General features: G+C 34.9%; 1 protein-coding gene across 3 annotated transcripts in view; it reads left to right on the top strand.

The window, feature by feature from the left end:
• Positions 1–18,849, top strand: part of LOC122422911 (amine sulfotransferase-like) — a 33,009-nt gene that overhangs the window by 6,329 nt on the left and 7,831 nt on the right. For 2 of the 3 annotated variants that reach the window (XM_043439687.1, XM_043439686.1), the window contains 4 exons: positions 6,174–6,300; positions 7,170–7,264; positions 13,445–13,631; positions 15,790–16,991. In XM_043439687.1, coding sequence (XP_043295622.1) covers positions 6,174–6,300; positions 7,170–7,264; positions 13,445–13,631; positions 15,790–15,911 — 531 coding nt within the window. In that variant the 3' untranslated portion in view covers positions 15,912–16,991. Of the gene's footprint in view, positions 1–6,173; positions 6,301–7,169; positions 7,265–13,444; positions 13,632–15,789; positions 16,992–18,185; positions 18,191–18,849 lie in introns of those variants that run through there. The other variant, XR_006264010.1, reaches the window with a different exon arrangement.

The following is an 18,849-nucleotide window of genomic DNA, read 5'->3' as shown; positions in this document are numbered from 1 at the left end:
AATTGTAACTATATACATGGATTGGGATCTCACACACATTGTGTGCTGTGTAATTACAAAACATAGCAAAAATTATTTTGCCATCACATAAAATTCTATTGTCTTTAACAATTTAGTAGGATTTTATTCTATGACTATATATACAATATGTATGATTGTGAATTGATGAACAGGTTAAGTTTTAGAAAATGTCTGTACCGTATTGCAATAAGCAGTCTTGTAGATCTTCACACTTTTTTTGTTCTGATGGAGTGTTTCCCTAAAAGTGAAAATTTCAGCTTTAGATGCCCAAATTTTTAAATGTTGGTAGGTATTATCTACTTGCCTTATAAAATCTATCACTGACACTCCATCAAATAACATATAAGAATGTTTTTTTCTTTACACACTCACCAAAGAATGAAATTATAAATCTTTGCTAATGTGTTAGGTAAGAACGATCTTATTCTTGAGTAACTGTAGTCCTTTTTTTAAAAATAAATTTGAGCCCCTTTCTGTTTATTTCTAGGCCTTGAAATATCCTTCATATCCTTTGCCTATCTTTCTTAAAATTTGTCTTTATTTACTGTTTGCTTGAAGCATTTATATGGGGTAAAAATTGTTCTACTTAAGAGTTTACCTTTTAAACTTGTTGAATGATTTTAATTTCATGTAACCAACTAACAGTCTTTCCTTCATAGTATCTTGCTGTTGAGTTTTGTTAATAAACACTTCCCAGCCAGAAAGATTGTGCAAATACTTTCCAGTTTTCCTCTCTGTTTTTATTTTTTATATTTAATTATAAATTATATTGGATATCACAGGTGATTTAAAATATGCTTATTGCATAATAATTGCAATGGGATTGGCCAATTGATCCAATATGCTTTTAGCATTTAGTCTTTCCCTACTGTTTTCAAGTCTACATTTTGATATACTATTTCTATATTTCCATCTTCTGATTATTCATTCTTCATTCCCAAAATTAATAGATATATTTAACATGTGCCCATTCTTCACTGTTTTGAATGATGTAACTGATAAGGACAATCCCATGAAGTATATTCTTTAATACGTTAATTTCCCAATAATATTTAGATACTGATTAGCATTAATAAAATAAGATTAAGTCTGAGAAAACCATTATCATTGCTCTTTTCCAACAACTGCTGTTTTCCATCCAGCAATATTCTATTGCTCTTTATTTATCAGATGTCTGGGCTTCTCAGGCAGCTCAATGGTAGAGAATCTGCCAGCGAAATAGCAGATGAGGGTTATATACCTGGGTTGGGAAGATCCCCTGGAAAAGGAAATGACAAACCTCTCCAGTATTCTTGCCTGGAGAATCCCCATGGACAGAGAAGCCTGGCAGGCTGCAGTCCCTCGGATCACAAAAGTGCTGGACATGACTAGGCAACTAAACAAAAACATTTCTGTCCACCACGAGTGTTGTAATGCTCTTTGTATACTTCCTACATTTTTTTCCCCTGGATTACCAGTTTTTGGTTTAAATTTTACATATGTAATTAATTGGTTTTCATTATTGCCTTCTCTATTTAGCTATTACTGTTATAAAGTAAATGATACTGATCTTGTTACACTATTATATTTGGCTCCACAAATCTCTTCATTTGTTTTATTAATTTTCCCTATATTCTCTGAAATACATTTTATTTTAAAATCATAATATATTCTATGTTTCTCTGCTTTTCAATATTTGCACCTCCTTCTTTTCTGTTTCAGGACTTAAAAATCTGTAGAAGAAAAATAGCATATTGAGATGATGAGAAATATTATGTCCTTGACTGACATTTTTTAGTATACTTTTCTTGACTTTGTTTTCTGTTGCAATGATTTTGAGGTACACAACGCTGAGAAATACTTTCCCCCCCTTTCTCAGTACTCTTGAAATTTGAATTTTGTTCTTCAAACAGTTCTAATCACTTAAAAGTCCTTTTTTGGCACCCTATAAGTACAACATTCCCTCTTTCCCACCTTTAAACTAAAGCAAAAAGAAATTGGTTAGATATTTATGAATTTATTTCTGAGATAAATCTACATTTTTATATTATTGTATTTTATTAACATTCTGCTAGAAGAGTTTTATTTATTTTTTCAGGAAATTTTTTCTGTAATTATTTTTAAAATAGACAATTTTCTATGATATTGAAAGATATTTGATTTTAATATCACTGTAAGTCAGTTTGTAAGACAAATTTTGAAGCTTTTAAAATTTGGTTAGTTTTTCAAGCATTTTAAAATTACAAATAAGAAGAATATTTTGAAGATTTAATTAAATTCCACTACAATATGTCTCATACTCATAGCTCTATAGTTCTAAAACATTTTCCCTTTTTCAGTTTAATTTATTTATTTACCTTTCCCTAAATCATTAGTATAATTTTACTTTCAAAATAAATTATCATCCTTTCATCTATATTTCAAAACTTGGAAAAAACTGCAGCATATACTTTCATAAACTAATGAATATTTATCTAATTCTATGGTTACATCTTATCATTCATTAGTAACAGTGAAAATTTTTAGGTTCTTTCCTTTGTACATTTTTCAGTCTATGGACATTTTCTTATTATATATATATATTTTTTGCTGCAAAGAAAGAACTAAAATTTTTAAACATAATTTAATATTCTCCACTTCATTGATTTTTGCTTTGATTTTAACTTTTTCTCATATTTTGTTTGAAAATATTTTTGTCATGTGGTATCCAATATTTATTTGTTAAATATGGACATTTTAAAATGATGAATATCGATTTCAGCATTGCTATGGGTATAATGTTGTTAGCATCAAAGTAACCTATCTTTTCATTTTTATTTTCTCATTGGTTCAAATTATTCTGAAGAATTTTTATTTTCAAATAAAATGTTTATAAATATTTATAAAACTAAAATTGTTTTTCAGTGTTGATAATTAATATTATGGAAGAGTAATTATGGAATCAGGTAATGGTATAGTAAGAATTCTAAGTTTTGAAATTCATTAAGAAGTTTTATGGCCAATTACATGTAGATCAATTTTTCAATACATTCCATGACTACATGAGAAAATAATGTATATTCTCTGCTTCGGGCACCAGAAATTGAAAGTGTTAGTCATTCAGCTGTGTCCAACTCTTTTTGGCCTCATGGACTGTAGCGTGCCAGGCTCCTCTGTTCCTGGAATTCTCCAGGCACGAATACTAGAATGGGTAGCCATTCCTTGTCCAGGGGATCTTCCTGGCCTAGGGATCAAACCCAGGTATCTTGCCTTGCAGGCAGATTCTTTATCATCTGAACTACCTTGGGATACTAACACAAACATATAAAATAAATTTTTCTAAATAATTTTATAAATTTTTTATGTTAATCCTTTATGCTTATGTCTGAAGATAAGTGTGTAAATTTTCATGATTGTTACTAAATTGAAATCTTTACAGAGTTTCTAGACATTGTGCTATTAACATTTTTCTATTAATGCAGTATACAGATTCCTATTCTATTGGTCATTAGAACCAATTTTTTTATCATCCTATTAAAATATTTGGCTTTAAATTCTACTTAGCTATACATTATCAATTGTTTTCCCTTTCCCTGAGGATTTGACATGTGTCTTTTCTTGTTCTTTATTTTCAATATTATTTTTGACTGCTGTATAATTTTGTATGTTATGTAAGTAATTCTATGAGACCCACACTCTTCCTTCATTGAATACTTAGGTTATTCCATTATTCTGTTATTAGAACTTGCCATGTTACATTACATTCTTGAGCATGTCCTGTGGTGCACGTCAGCATGAGCTTCCCTAAGCACCCAAGAATAGAATTGCAAAGCCACAAAGGACAAAAATATTCAACTTCATAAAATGATGCTATTTTTCTCAAACAAAGTTATTGCAGCATAAACAGTGAAAACTACAAAATATGAGTTTTTATTTTTCTTTTAGTATTTTTTTTCTATTGGATTTCCTAATTTTATCAATTTGGTGATTATAAGATGCTATCTAAAATTGATCTTAATTTCCATTTATTTAATCAGTAATGAAATTAAGCGGGTTTTGAAAAGTTTATTGCCCACAGTTATTTCTTATTCAGTGAAATTATTATAATTTTTGTCAGGTTTTTTATGTTACCTTTTTCATAGAGATTTGTATACATATCTTTTGTTTTATTTTGTTGTTGTTGTTGTTATTCAGTCTATAAGTCATGTCCGACTCTGTGGGACCCCATGAACTGCAGCATGCCAGGCTTCTCTGTCCTATACTATCTCCTGGAGGTTACTCAAACTCATGTCCATTGAGTCAGTGATGCTGGCCAATCATCTTCTCCTCTGTCGCCTCCTTCCTCTTTTGCCTTGAATCTTTCTCAGTATCGGGGTCTTTCACAATGAGTAGGCTCTTTGCATCAAGTGGCCAACATATTGTACCTTCAGCTTCAGCATCAGTGCTTCTGATGAGTTCAGAGTTGATTTCCTCTAGAATTGATTGGCTTGATCTCCTTGCAGTCCAAGGGACTCTCAAGGGTCTTCTCCGGCACCACAATTGGAGAGCATCAATTCTTTGGTGCTCAGCCTTCTTTATGGTCCAACTCTCCCATCCATACAGACTACTGGGAAAAACACAGCTTTGACTATAAGGACCTTTGTCAGCAACATGAACTCTCTGCTTTCTACACTGTCTAGGTTTGTCACAGCTTTCTTTCCAAGGAGCAAGCATATTTTAATTTCATGGCTGCAGACACCATCCACAGTGATTCTGGAGCCCAAGAAAATAAGATCTGTCACTGTTTGCACTTCTTCCCCGCTATTTGCTGTGAAGTGATGGGACTAGATGTCATGATTTTAGTTTTTGAATGTTGAGTTTTAAGCTAGCATTTTCACTCTCCTCTTTCACCCTCATCAAGAAGGCTCTTTAGTTCCTCTTTGCTTGCTGCCATTAGAGTGGTATCATCTGCATATTTGAAGTTGTTGATATTTCTCCCAGCAATCTTGATTCCAGTTTGTGATTCATCCAGCCTGGCATTTTGTATGATGTACTCTGCATAGAGGGCTTCCTAGGTAGTGCTAGTGGTAAAGAACCCACCTGCCAATGCAGGAGACATAAGAAGAGTGGGTTCGATCCCTGAGTCGGGACGATCCCCTGGAGGAGGGCTCACAACCCACTCCAGTATTCTTGCCTGGAGAATCCCATGAACAGAGGAGTCTGGTGGGCTACAGTCCATGGGTTGCAGTGAGACAGACATGACTGAAGTGACTTAGCACACAAGCACTCTGCATAGAGGTTAAATAAGCAGGGTAACAACACACAGCCTTGATGTACTGCTTTTCAATTTTGAACAATCTATCGTTCCATGTATGGTTCTCTGCCTTTTCTGAATCCAGCTTGTACATCTGGAAGTTCTTGGTTCACATACTGCTGAACCCTAATTGCAGGATTTTGAGCAATACCTTGGTAGCATGTGAAATGAATGCAATTGTATGACAGTTTGAACATAATTCTAGATACTAATCTGTTATTGGTATCTGTGCTGCACTTATATTTTCTTGCTTTTTGTAAAGCTTTGGTACATTTTGATGAACAGCATTCTTATTTTAATTGAGTCTGATTGATCCATTTTTATGTATTTCTGTATGGGAATATTTTCCTGTTTGAAAAATAGTTTCTTTACACAAGGTCAGTAATACGTTCTTTATCTTTTTAGATTCTAAAAATTTGCTTTCAAAGTTAAATCGTTTATCCTTTGGTAAATATGTTTCTATACATTGTGTGAAGTAGAAATCCATTTTTTAAACATGCATTATTATTTACCCAACATCATCTGTTAGGTAGATTTTCCTTTTCTCACTGATCTCCAATGCTACCTTGTCTGTATATCAAATATCACTTAATGCTCACAGAGGGTAAATGGAACATCTTTTACAGATGGTAATTTGCAAACTTAATCAACCTTACAATAAATAATTTCAGTTTTAGAAATTAGTCCTATATGCTCACACAAGTGAAAATTCATAAGAATTAAGATTTTATTGCCATGATCCTTTTGATAGAAAAAACCTTGAGAACAAGTTAATTTCTGTCAGTAGTAGCCTGGATAAAATAAATTACTTTGCATTCACATAATGAAATACTAAGTAGGTATTAAAAAATCTGTAAAGATAACCCAGAATTGTTCAAATTCTTCATTATTCCCTCTGCAGATAATTTACGTCTACAGGAACCCCAAGGATGTTTTGACCTCATATTTTCATTTTTCTAATTTGGTGATTAAATTAGAAGCTTCAAATAGCATAGGACATTTCATGGAAAAGTTTCTAGATGGAAAAGGTAACTATGAATTTATTTATCAATCAACATGTTTATGAGGCCACGTTGTCATTTAGCCAAATTCTCAAACCAAGAGAACATATTTAGTGAGAAGAGAAGGCTAATCATAATATGCTCAATATACACAAGTGGTTGGTATTGGATATCTACTTGCCACCCTATAGGTTTTTTTTTTTTTTTTAACTAGGACCACCTAAACTGAGAATTGTCAAGACTATACAGTGTATAAGAGAAACTTTGACCAGGGAATAATAGAACCAGAAAAGGTCATTCCAGATCCAAAGCTCATTCCAGAGTAGCTAATCTAGATGTTGTTTTGTGCTCTGTGATGGTCCTGGGGTAGACCTTATCTGGCAGCTGTGGGATTCTCATTCCAGCACTGAGAAAGATAGACTGATGCAAGCGATTTGTGGAATGTGGGAACCGGGATTTCTCACATTAGAAGTTTATATTCATGTGCTGGTTTGTAGGTAAATAAAGTTGTTATCCACAGATCTTTAAATCGACAATAATAGGAGAAATAAAAATGTATGTTTTCAGGTGAAGGAGGAAGAAGAAGGAAGGGAGTGATGTTAACAGAATCTTAGTTCTTAAACTAATCTTAATTCTTACCTAAGAATTTAGTTCTTCAAGATTCTTTTCTCTGCATTGCTGCTTTCCTACAAACATAGAATAACTTGCAAAAGCAGTTTTCTATTAAAATGGTGCAACTGTTTCCCACAACTCCACTTTTTAAAAGATAGCATAGATGTCCTGTGGTTTGGAGCTTGGTTTGACTTTTGAGGATTCTTGAACAGAAAAGACAGACTATAGCTTGTTATGTAATAAGTGTGACATCTTTACCTGCTAACTTATTAATTTTCCCACAGTGGTAGGAAGCCTTTGGTTTGATCACATCAGAGGCTGGTATGAGCATAGACATGACTTCAATATCCTGTTCATGATGTATGAGGAGATGAAGAAGGTAAGAGAAGAAAGTTATTCTTAAATTCTTTCTTAGAAATTCCTTCTTAAGGTTTCAATGAACCACGTTCTCCTACTTATCTTTGTGTGGTTGACTTAAAAAATGCACTATGAAAAAGCTGTGAGTTAAGTTTTATTTGGGGCAAAATGAGGGCTGCAGCCCAGAAGACAGCACCTCAGACAGCTCTTAGAAACTGCTCCAAAGACTCAGGAGGGAAGGTTGGTATATGTGTGATTTTGGTGAAGGGGGATACATGCAATCGAGCACATGTTTTCCCAGAAGGTTTCTTCTAGTCTTGTGGAGCTTTTTCTATCCACGGGAACAGTCGTCGTCATGCAGGATTTTTAGTGCTTTTCTAGATATGAGAAGATATAAGAACTGGGCTCATAAAATCAGCTCCTGAAAATATCTAACTACCTGAAGACCTATCCTGCCAGTTTTCCCCTGAGCACAGAGTGCCTCATTTCTGGTCTCCAACTGAACTCTTTTCAGGGGGTGTTGAAGGTCAGCAGCTGCAGCAGCTCATGATTTAATCCTTGTAGAAGTAGATGGCAAGTGTCAATTTGTAGTTGACAGTATCTAACTACTTTTCAGGGTTACTTTTTTCTTGGAGGGGAGGGGTTTAATTTTCTGCAGCTCATTCATTACTGGCCTTCAATGCTCTCTTCTCACTGTACCCGCTCCTCATTTTTGATTCCTCTTCATATAACCATCTGTCACAATAAAGGCATACTCAACTGTGTAGAGCACTCATACTTTAAAATAGAGAAAGGGCAGTAGGCACCACAGAGGTGAAGAGCTACCAAAACAGGGCTAATTAACTGAGGTGAATGTGTGCTCTGTGATGCAAGCGCTTCCTGTTTTGTTTTTTAAGAAAACTTTGAAACCAGCTTTCCTGCATAATCTCATAATGTTTATTCTTTGTCATTCAATTAAAGGTGTCCTAAAATATTGCATAAACCAAACAGAAAATGTTTAAGTTCACTATTTTGTAATCTGTGATTGATATGTTCATTCACTAAGACATCATTTCTTCACTCATTTCATCAAAAATTATTGAATGCCTAAAATGTGACAGACAGTAAATTATGAGAAAAAGAGAAGTGAACCTTTTATTTGCACAGTTTGTCATTTAACAGGAAAGACAGGTATTCCCAAGCAAATATAAATAATTAAAAACTATGATAAGTAATATTAAGAAAAACCGCTGATTTCATATAAGTATATAGAAGAGGATCTGGTATCATCAAAGGTGATAGGCAGTGTTTTCTGAAAAAAAGTAACCTGAAAACTGCAAGCTAATAAATATGTATTAACAAAAAAGAGAGGTGGAAAAAGGAAGCCAGAGAAAGAGAATGTGCAAATTTTCTGACGCATTAAAGTGGATGAAAAATGAAGGAAGAAGAACAGGCAAAGTGAAAGTATTAAAAGATTAAGAGAGGTCAGTAAGAGTCAAGCTGCTTAAAGACTGTAATAAATGATGGTGATTTCTTTCACCTTAAAGGCAGTAAGAAGTCTTTTAAAAATCACAAGAAGGAGCGTTATGTAATGCAATTAATATTTTTAGAATATCATTCCCTTTTGTGGATTGAAAAAGATGGTAGTGAATACAGGCAAATTAGTTAGATACTAGTGTGATAACCCACTGAACACCAGCAACGCTTTGGGTTAGAATGGTCACTCTGAGACTGGAGAAACTGCGGAGTTTTAACACATGTGTTTACAGTCAAAAGGAAAGGGATTATATACAGGAAAAAAGAAAAAGGGAGAAATATTAAGATGCTTTCTATATTCTGGCTCATATACCTGTGTTGACAATGATGTAATTCATTTACTGTTTAAGGAACACCGAAGCAGGGTAAAGCTAAGAGAAGATTGTGAGATTTGTTTTAACATATGGAGTTTAAGATGATTTAGAAGTATCCAAGAAGATATTTGAAAATTAGGGGAACATACAGGTCTACATTTCAAAGAGGTTTGCTCTAAAATTATCAATGATATTAATTTGGACATCACTATATAGACTACAGTTGAAACCATGATTATGCTTAAAATTGAGAGTGAAGAGGAAAAGGTCAGAAAAAGAGGAGGAAAAGAGAAACAAAGAAAGAGAGTGTATGGGAGAAAAACAAGGGGGACGAGTACTATTTCTGAGAGAATTTAAAACATAACTTTTGGGTAGAAAAGGTGAGCCCACGAAGGACACTGAAAAGGAACTCTCAGAGAGGAAGGGAGAAAAAAGTTGTGTGTGCTGACAGAAGCCAAGCAGGTGTGTCAAGAAACCTTTTTAAGGCTTTTTAACCTGTCAGGGCTGAGAAGTCAAGTGAAAATGAAAGTTTAAAATATCCATCAAATCTAATTACATGAAGTATAGAGTGCAGTAGAGTAAACTGGGTTGGAGGGGTTGGGGTGAAATTGATGAATCCCAGATGTATAACACTGGCACAGACACATGTATTAATATATTGCAACTGTCTTCTATATACCTATTTTTATAGCTAATATTTGAACTTCCAAAAAATCCTGCCCCCAGTAGAATTATCATCTCCCAACAGAAGTTGCCTGTTCTCTCATGAAATATACGTTATCTCGTGATCAAAGTCAGAAACTAGCCTTCATGCTTGATATCTCCTTCTCCCTTGCCTCTTAATTTCACTAGTTAATGTCTGAATTCTGTCTCTGATTCCTTTGTGGAAAACGCAAACATACCAACCTATATTGCCCCTTCCATGGTCCAGATCACCATTATCTTTGCTTAGCTTCTATAGCAACTCATCTAACTGATTTGTCTACTTGCAATTCTCAGCCCATCTCCATTTATTCTCTATTCTTCAACCTGTGTTATCATCTTAAAATGCAAATGTGTTCCCTTCCTTATTTTTATATTTGAGCTGTTCCATGAGAATGTGATCACAAAAATATATTCATAAACAACAGATTTTGCTGAAAATGTGGATATAGAAGACACTGAGTAAGCTACGCAAAATCCTGGAGTATTTGTCTGTTCTGTCATCAGTATACTGTCACCAGGTATCAATTTTATCTTACCTTCCACCAAGCTGCCCATTGTTCATATACTTTTGGTCTAGTTTTTTCATCAGCCTTTCAAACAAATATTTTTTTCACCATATCTTGGGGAGAAACTCTTAACTTTCTCTCTTCAGGAAAATAGAATTTGGTCAGCTCAAGTTTCTGCCTTAAAGCTGTTTCTAAAACAGAATCCCTATGTAGCTCAGTACCATCAATATTGATGTAGATTTTGAGGTCTTCTTTGTCTACTACTTCCCTTGAATATTTTTTGATAATTTGAGCTAATACAATTTATGCCTATTCTTTGATTGGAATTGACAAGTCCATATAGATGATCACAAAGCACTTTGAAGATTTCTCACAGAGTGAAGGTGGTATTCTTAACTATATAGTGTCTATACAACTGTAGAAAATGTTGAAACATTTTCTAGATACTCGTGAAGTGTATCGAAGTATGTAGTTTAAATGAAGGCAGAAGTAGCTATGTTGTTTGGAGATTCATAACTAAATTATAAAATTATAAGCAAAATCAAAGAAGTAGTTATATAAATAAGGATAGTGGTTATTTGGGGGCAGTAACTGCTATCCTTATTTATATAACTACTTCTTTTCTGCCCCTACTCCCATATCACTGTCACTCTATTCTTCTGCCTATAATATGTGAGTAAACTTAATCACCAAGGTCTTCATTTCTATTCATGAATTGGGATCTACTAATTTATTCATATAGCAAAATATATCAGAATTGCCTTTCTTTTGAAGGGTGAATGATATTTCATTGCATCTATGTATTTTGTTTGTACATTCATCCATTGACAGACACATGGATGACTTCCACTTCCTGGCAATTGTAAATAATGCAATAATGCTATTACCATGAGTGTACATATCTGATCCTCATCTTCATTTCTTTGCATGTATGCCCACAAGTGGACTTGTTGGATATGGACTTTAATTTTTTGAGGACTTTGAAAGAGTAGTAAACTTTGAAAGAGGAAGTCTAATGCCTTTATATGTGATATTCTCATTCAAGACTCTATTGGATATCTAATGCCCCTTGAGATTCCATTTGAATTTTACAATGAATTTTTTAATGTGTAAAAATATCATGGGATATTGATAGGGATTGCACTGAATCTGTGGATCACTTTTGGTGGTATTAACATCTTGACATTATTAAATTTTCCAGTTCATGACCATGAGATGTTGTTCTAGTCAACTTTCTAAAATATTTTCCAGAACACAAATATTTCATCACATTGATTAAGCTTATTCCTAGTATCTTATCAGTTTTGAAACAATTGAAATTAGAATTATTTTGCTATAATTTAGCCTTTTGGAGAAGGAAATGGCAACCCACCCCAGTATTATTGCCTGGAAAATCCCATGGACGGAGGAGCCTGGTAGGCTACAGTTCATGGGGTTGCAAAGAGTCGGACTGAGCAACTTCACTTTCACTTTTAGCCTTTGGATTGTTCATTGTTAGTGTATAGAAATATGAGTTTTGCATGTTGGCTTTGTATCCTGCAACTTTGCTCAAATTGTTTATTAGTTCTAGCAAGGTTTTGTGTGTGTGTGTGTGTGTAGAATCTTTAGGATTTTTCTAGGTATGAAATCAAGTTGTCTGTGAACAATTTTCCTTTCCAATTTAGATGCCTTTTATTAATATTTGTTTATTTTTTCCTAATTGTTCTGGCTAGGACTTCCAGTACTATGTTGAAAAGTGGGGAGAAGTGTTGAAGTGGACAGAACAGGAATCTTTGCCTTGTTCCTGATTTTAGTAGAAAATCTTTGAGTCTTTCACCATTAAGTGTGATGTTATCAGTAGGTACTTTATATCGAGCTTTTTCTTGTTGAGATAGTTTCCTTTAATTCTTCATTTGTTGAGTGTTTTTGAATCAGGAAAACATGTTGGATATTGTCAAATGCTATTTTTGCAATAAGTGATGTGATCATGTGGTCTTTCCCTTCATTTTGTTTATGTGATATTACACTAAAGAATTTTCTTAGTTTGAACTACCTTGCATGCCAGGAGTAAATCCAATTTTATTATGGTTTTTAATCTTTTCAATATGTTGTTGAATTTGTTATTAATTTGTTGAGGAATTTTGCACCCTATGTTTCATAAGTGTTTTTGGTCTTTAGCTTTTTCTTACACCGTTTTTCTGGCTTTTGTACCAAAGTAATTCTTGCTTAAATGAATGCTTTTGGAAATCTTTCATACTCTTCAATTTTTTGGAAGAATATGAAGAGAATTGGTGTTAATACTTTGTTAAATACTTGGTAGAAGTCACCAGGAAAGCCATCAAAATGGGTTTTTCTTTGTATTCAGTTAGTTGCTTTATTCATTCCCTTATGAATTATGGACTCCCGGGGGCTTCCCAGATGGTGACAGCAATAGAGAATCTCCCTGCCAATGTAAGAGAAGCAAGATATGTGATTTTGATCCCTGAGTCAGGAAGATCCCCTGAAGTAGGTAATGGCAACCCACTCTGCTATTCTTGTCTGGAAAATCCCATGAACAGAGGAGCTGGTGGGTTGCAATCCATGGGGGTGCAAAGAGCTGGACATGACTGACAGGCTGAGCACACACACCACAAACACAGAGAGAATGTTCTGACCTGATAACACACTGCAGAACTTGGTCGTTTCTGAAATGCATGCATGTGTGCACGCCGTCACTTCAGTCGTGTTGGACTCTTTGCAACCCTCTGGGCTATAGCCCACCAGGCTCCTCTGTCTGTGGGATTCTCCAGACAAGAATACCTGAGTGGGTTGCCATGCCCTCCTCCAGGTGATCTTCCCCACCCAGGGATCGAACCCCTGTCTCACACGTCTCCTGCACTGGCAGGCAGGTTCTTTACCACTAGTTTCACCTGGGGAGCCCTCTGAAGTGTATATAATAAGTCTCAAAGTGTTGCTTGAACGAGTGACTGAAGTTGAGCTCTCCTTATAAAATCAAATGATAGGAAACTCTAACAAAGCTGACAACATCACTCAGTTTAAAAGATTGAATGTTACAGATCTTAGCCAAACTTTGGACTTGGAAAAAGCCCAAGCACTCTCAGTTTTCTAAAATGTGGTAAAGATGGTGGGCTATAACTCAGGTGTTCCTTATAGAATGAACAGTGTCTCATACGATTCTTTCAGGATCTCAGAAGTTCTGTGCTGAAAATCAGCAGTTTTCTTGAGAAAGAACTGAGTGAAGAGGATCTGGATGCTGTTGTGAATCAGGCTACATTTCAGAACATGAAGCTTGATCCTCAAGCTAATTATGATAGTATTCTGAAAAATGAAGTCGGGACGAGAACAAACGAGGGACACTTCCTGCGCAAAGGTGGGTTAAGTGGGTAATAGAAGCAAAAGTGTTGAGACTTGTCTTGAGTCCTTGGCTGCTAGATTAAGTTAGAAGTGGCCTGCAACATGTCTCTCCAAGAATCACCACTGAAGCCAAACAGAGAATCAATGATCCTAACTAAGAAGAACCTGAAAATTATCCCAGGAAACAGAACAGAACTTCAGTACCTGACTAATAAATATTAGGTTCCTTCTTTCTAGTCCGTGTGACCCTGCTCTTTAAAATTTGTTTAAAAGTCTTACCGAAAGGCAAAAGATATATGTGTCCGGGAGAGCTCCAATTCTTGGTTTACCTTATTGCTCTTTAGAACATTCTAGACAGAAGGTTACTATGTATTTTGTTTTGAGAAGGATTTTTATATCACTGCTTTTCCCTCAAATTCAGATTTCTTCATTATAAAAAGTAGATTGATACCTCATTAACCCAATCTTCTATGAATTCAATCATCCAACAACATGAATAAATTTTTATTATTCTCCATTAAGTTGCCTAGGGTTGCCAAGAATAAATATATTTTCTCCTGATGCTCTTTAATTTCAATATTTTCATTTAATCTTTTTAATGTACATTATTCTAAAACACAATTTGCACTTATCTACATTGCTACACTCATATTTTATCCTAATATATTCATAACAGCACTGACAATAGACACTGATTAAATTTTAATTATGTAAAGATCTTATTAAAATTACTGTAGATACCAATATTTTAAAAAACCATTGCTTCTTCTTTATCTCATTTATTATCAATTTTCACTTCTCATTGCACAACTAGATCAGATATAAAGCATTTCTCATGCCCATATAACTGACATATTGCCAAATGAGAATAATAATATTTACATAATCAATTCTGATAGCTAAAGATGCCAGTTTATTCATCTTTATTAAATAATTGAATTAATAATGGTTTCAAACTTCCATCAAGTGAAACTGAAGTAATGACAGCCTTGGGCACCACCTCTTCCTTGAATTTAATGCTTGAAAATCTATTTTTAATGGCTCCTCTGTCCATGGAATTCTCCAGGCAAGGATACTGGTGGGGGTTGCCATGCCCTCCTTCTGGGGATCTTCCTGACCCAGGGATCGAACCCCAGACTCTTGTGTCTCCTGCATTGGCAGAGAGGATAGTCTGTTTACAATATTTTATTAGTTTCAATTGTACAGGATAGTGATTCGCTATTTTTGGAGGTTATACTCCATTATAAATTATTGCAAGGTAATTGCTATAATTCCCTGTGCCATACAATGTATCCTTGTTGTTTATCTACTTTATGCTGGAATCCTGGGGCCCAGAGTTCTCCAGCCTCTCTAACTGTCCCAGTGGTTTTCCAACCAGCCCACCTGAGATGCCCAGATCATGGCTCAATCTGTTCACTCCCCCGTATCTTCTCACGTGATCTCCCTTTTCCTCTGAGTCTCTCCCAAGGGTCAGAGGTCCTGACCTCATCACCCTTCTTCCCTTCATCCATGTGCTACATGTGTAACTTTCTGATAGTCCTGGTTTTCCAGGAGCCTGACTGCCTGTTTCTAGGTAGAATTCTTTCTGTGAGAAAGAATCAGTGAGAAGCAACATTTCAATGAGAATTCTTCCACACATAGGTGTATTTTTAATATGTTCATTGGGGGAGGTGAAGTTCAACTCCTTTTGCTCACCATCTTGATCTCTCTTCTACTTAAAAATCTTTGGGTCTCTCTCTCTCTTTTTTTTTTTTTTTGCAACTTTAAAGATGAAGAAAATACTTACTTTGAAGGGTATCATTAAGAACTACATTATGTGAAATAATAGATGTGGTTTGCTAAGTATGGTGTGTGACACTTAATATACATTTAAATATTCTAATCTCTTTGCATATTTAGCTTTATTTTTCCTTCTTAAGAAAGCTCTAATTTAATGGTAGTGGATAATGAAAGTCTAAGATAAGGAAGTAGATTATAGCTCTATTTTCTGGGCTACCATGTCCTAAGTGTGCTTCTTAGCTCATCCATGTTTAAGAAAATGTGAAGCATCAAATTCCATAGAGAACAAACAGATATTTATCTGCATGTGAAGATAATAAAGTGGATTGAAGGAAGCTTTTGCCCCTACTGTACTACCTCCTTACACAGGGCTATCCGTGTGTTTGTCCCACCAGGTACCACTGGAGACTGGAAACATCACTTGACGGTGGAGCAAAATGAACGATTTGACAGAGTATTCCAAAGGAAGATGAAAGATTTTCCCTTAAAGTTCATCTGGGAAATAGATGAGGAGTAGGATCAGTGAAAAGTACAATAATATTGTAAAAATCTAACTGGAAAGCATATTTTAATATACACATTAATCTGTGCTTCTACTATTAATATAACATTAACAGTAATGTTAATTATAAAACTTTCTTAATAAACAAAATAAGTAAACTGTACTTAGATACATTGACATTACAACAATTAAAATGATTTGGATAATCTGCATTGTCAGCCTGTATGATAAAGTGAAAGAAAGAAAACATGCAACATGAATATTTTGAGAGTGTTTTCCATAGCAGGCATTCATTATTTATCTATAATTTTCTAACTGAAATTTGAAATTTTGGCTTGAAACCAATGTGAATATTGAGTAAATAGAGAAATCATATTGTTTAATGATTTACCACACCAGATCACAAAATTTATACTAAAGAGTTAAGGTTCAAAGGTAGATTGATCATCTAATGGTCCAATTATTTAACTATTTTGATAGAAAGAAATATTTGTATCTATATCACTCACTAAAGTAATTCTATGTATATTTAAGAGTAGAATAAAATTACTTTGAGTAACTAGAAAAATATAGATAAGTATGTCTTAATTCCTAAATGGAGAAATCCTTGTGATGTATAAGTGCTGTAAGAAAATTAATAAACTTTATAAATTCACAATCAAACACCTCAAGGTACCACCCTCCATAACAGTCAATAAATAAAAACAACTCAGTACTCCAATACAGTAAAATAAGTAAGTGAATCGTGGTATTTCAGATAAGAAAAATCTATACATCAGTAAGGATGCAAGAATTACCACTACATAGTAAACGTATGTTGATCCCAGAAACATGGTATGCAGTGGAAGAAAAGCCATATGTTTGTTTCAGAATTCATTATACAAGACAGAAAAATTGATAAATTTAATCTATGGCTTTAGAAAGGGTATGGTTAGCTTTGCAGAGGGAGGAGTATTGGTCAGGCAAATGAGATCATTCCTGGGTGTTCAATCAATTCAGTCGCTCAGTCATGTCCAGCTCTCTGCAACCCCATGGACTGCAGCATGCCAGCTTCCCTGTCCATCATCAACTCCTGGAGCTTGCTCAAACTCATGTCCATTGAGTCAGTGATGCCATCCAGCCATCTTATACTCTATCATCCGCTTCTCCTCCTGCCTTCAATCTTTCCCAGCATCAGGGCCTTTTGCAGTGAGTCAGTTCTTTGCATCAGGTGGCCAAAGTATTGGATGTTGGTAATGGATCCTGGGTGTTGGTAATACTCTGTTTTTTTATCTTAGCACTGGTTCCATAGGTGTGGTCATTTTTTCAATATTTATCAAGCTGTGCTTGCATGATTTGTGAAATATTGAGCATTTTGTCAAATGTTAATGACATTTGTGAAATAACTAATAAACATGAAATCATTCTGTTAGAGCAGATCTCACCCCAAACTCTTGAAGTTTATAGAAAAGACAAAACATTGATTCAAAAGGAGCAAAAGTTTAAAAACTAGGGAATGCTCAATGTTAAGAGAGAGTAAAATGAAATAAATGTTCTCTTATATAAACTGTGGAAATGGAAATCAGTTCAAATATTCTTCATAGTCATTTAAAAATCCTAAAAAATAGTCACATCCTATAATCCTGTAATTTTATTTAAAAAATTTCTGATTACTTCAATGAACACAATTTTTTGCAATTAAACTTTTAACTTTACTACATTTCTTTTTTCAACCAACAAACCTTTCCATTTCCATAAAATTGGTGTATTTTTACTGCACAGATAATATACCTATTCATCCCTTTGTGAAGAACAGGAATCTGGAGTTTTCTCTCCTTTTTGAAACTCTTTCTCCTTGCACCTTGTTTAAGCACTTTGCTACACATAAGAATAATCTACTTCTAACCAGATTATGCAGAATAGGATGCATGTGTGCATGCTAAATCACTTCAGTTATGGCTGTCTCTTTGCGACCCTATGGGCTATAGCCTGCCAGGCTCCTTTGCCCACGGGATTCTCCAGGCAAGAATACCAGAGTGGGTTGCCATGTCCTCCTCCAGGGGATCTTCCCAACTCAGGGAATGAATCTGCGTCTCTCTCTCTCTTTTTTTTAATCTTTTATTTTATTTTATTTTTTCCATTTATCATTATTAGTTGGAGGCTAATTACTTTACAGTATTGTAGTGGGTTTTGCCATACATTGACATGAATCAGCCATGGATTTACATGTATTCCCCATCCCGATCCCCCCTCCACCTCCCTCTCCACCCGATCCCTCTGGGTCTTTCCAGTACAATACACAGCCCTGAGCACTTGTCTCATGCATCCAACCTGGGCTGGTGCTGTTCACCCTAAGATAATATACATGTTTTGATGCTGTTTCTTTTTTGAAACATTCCACCCTCACCTTCTCCCACAGAGTCCAAAAGTCTGTTCTGTACTTCTGTGTCTCTTTTTCTGTTTTGCATATAGGGTTATCGTTACCATCTTTCTAAATTCCATATATATGTTAGTATGCTGTAATGTTCTTTATCTTTCTGGCTTACTTCACTCTGTATAATGGGCTCCAGTTTCATCCATCTCATTAGAACTGATTCAAATGAATTCTTTTTAATGGCTGAGTAATATTCCATGGTGTATAAGTACCACAGCTTCCTTATCCATTCATCTGCTGATGGGCATCTAGGTTGCTTCCATGTCCGGCTATTATAAACAGTGCTGCGATGAACATTGGGGTGCACGTGTCTCCTTCAGATCTGGTTTCTTTGGTGTGTATGCCCAGGAGTGGATTGCTGGGTCATATGGCAGTTCTATTTCCAGTTTTTTAAAGAAATCTCCACACTGTTCTCCATAGCGGCTGTACTAGTTTGCATTCCCACCAACAGTGTAAGAGGGTTCCCTTTTCTCCACACCCTCTCCAGCATTTATTGCTTGTAGACTTTGGATAGCAGCCATCCTGACTGGCGTGTAATGG

This window comes from Cervus canadensis, chromosome 20 (assembly GCF_019320065.1).
Source record: "Cervus canadensis isolate Bull #8, Minnesota chromosome 20, ASM1932006v1, whole genome shotgun sequence".
NCBI classification, from domain to species: Eukaryota; Metazoa; Chordata; class Mammalia; order Artiodactyla; family Cervidae; genus Cervus; species Cervus canadensis.
The sequence above is the reverse complement of the archived record's forward strand: the minus strand, read 5'-3'. Positions and strand labels throughout refer to the sequence as shown.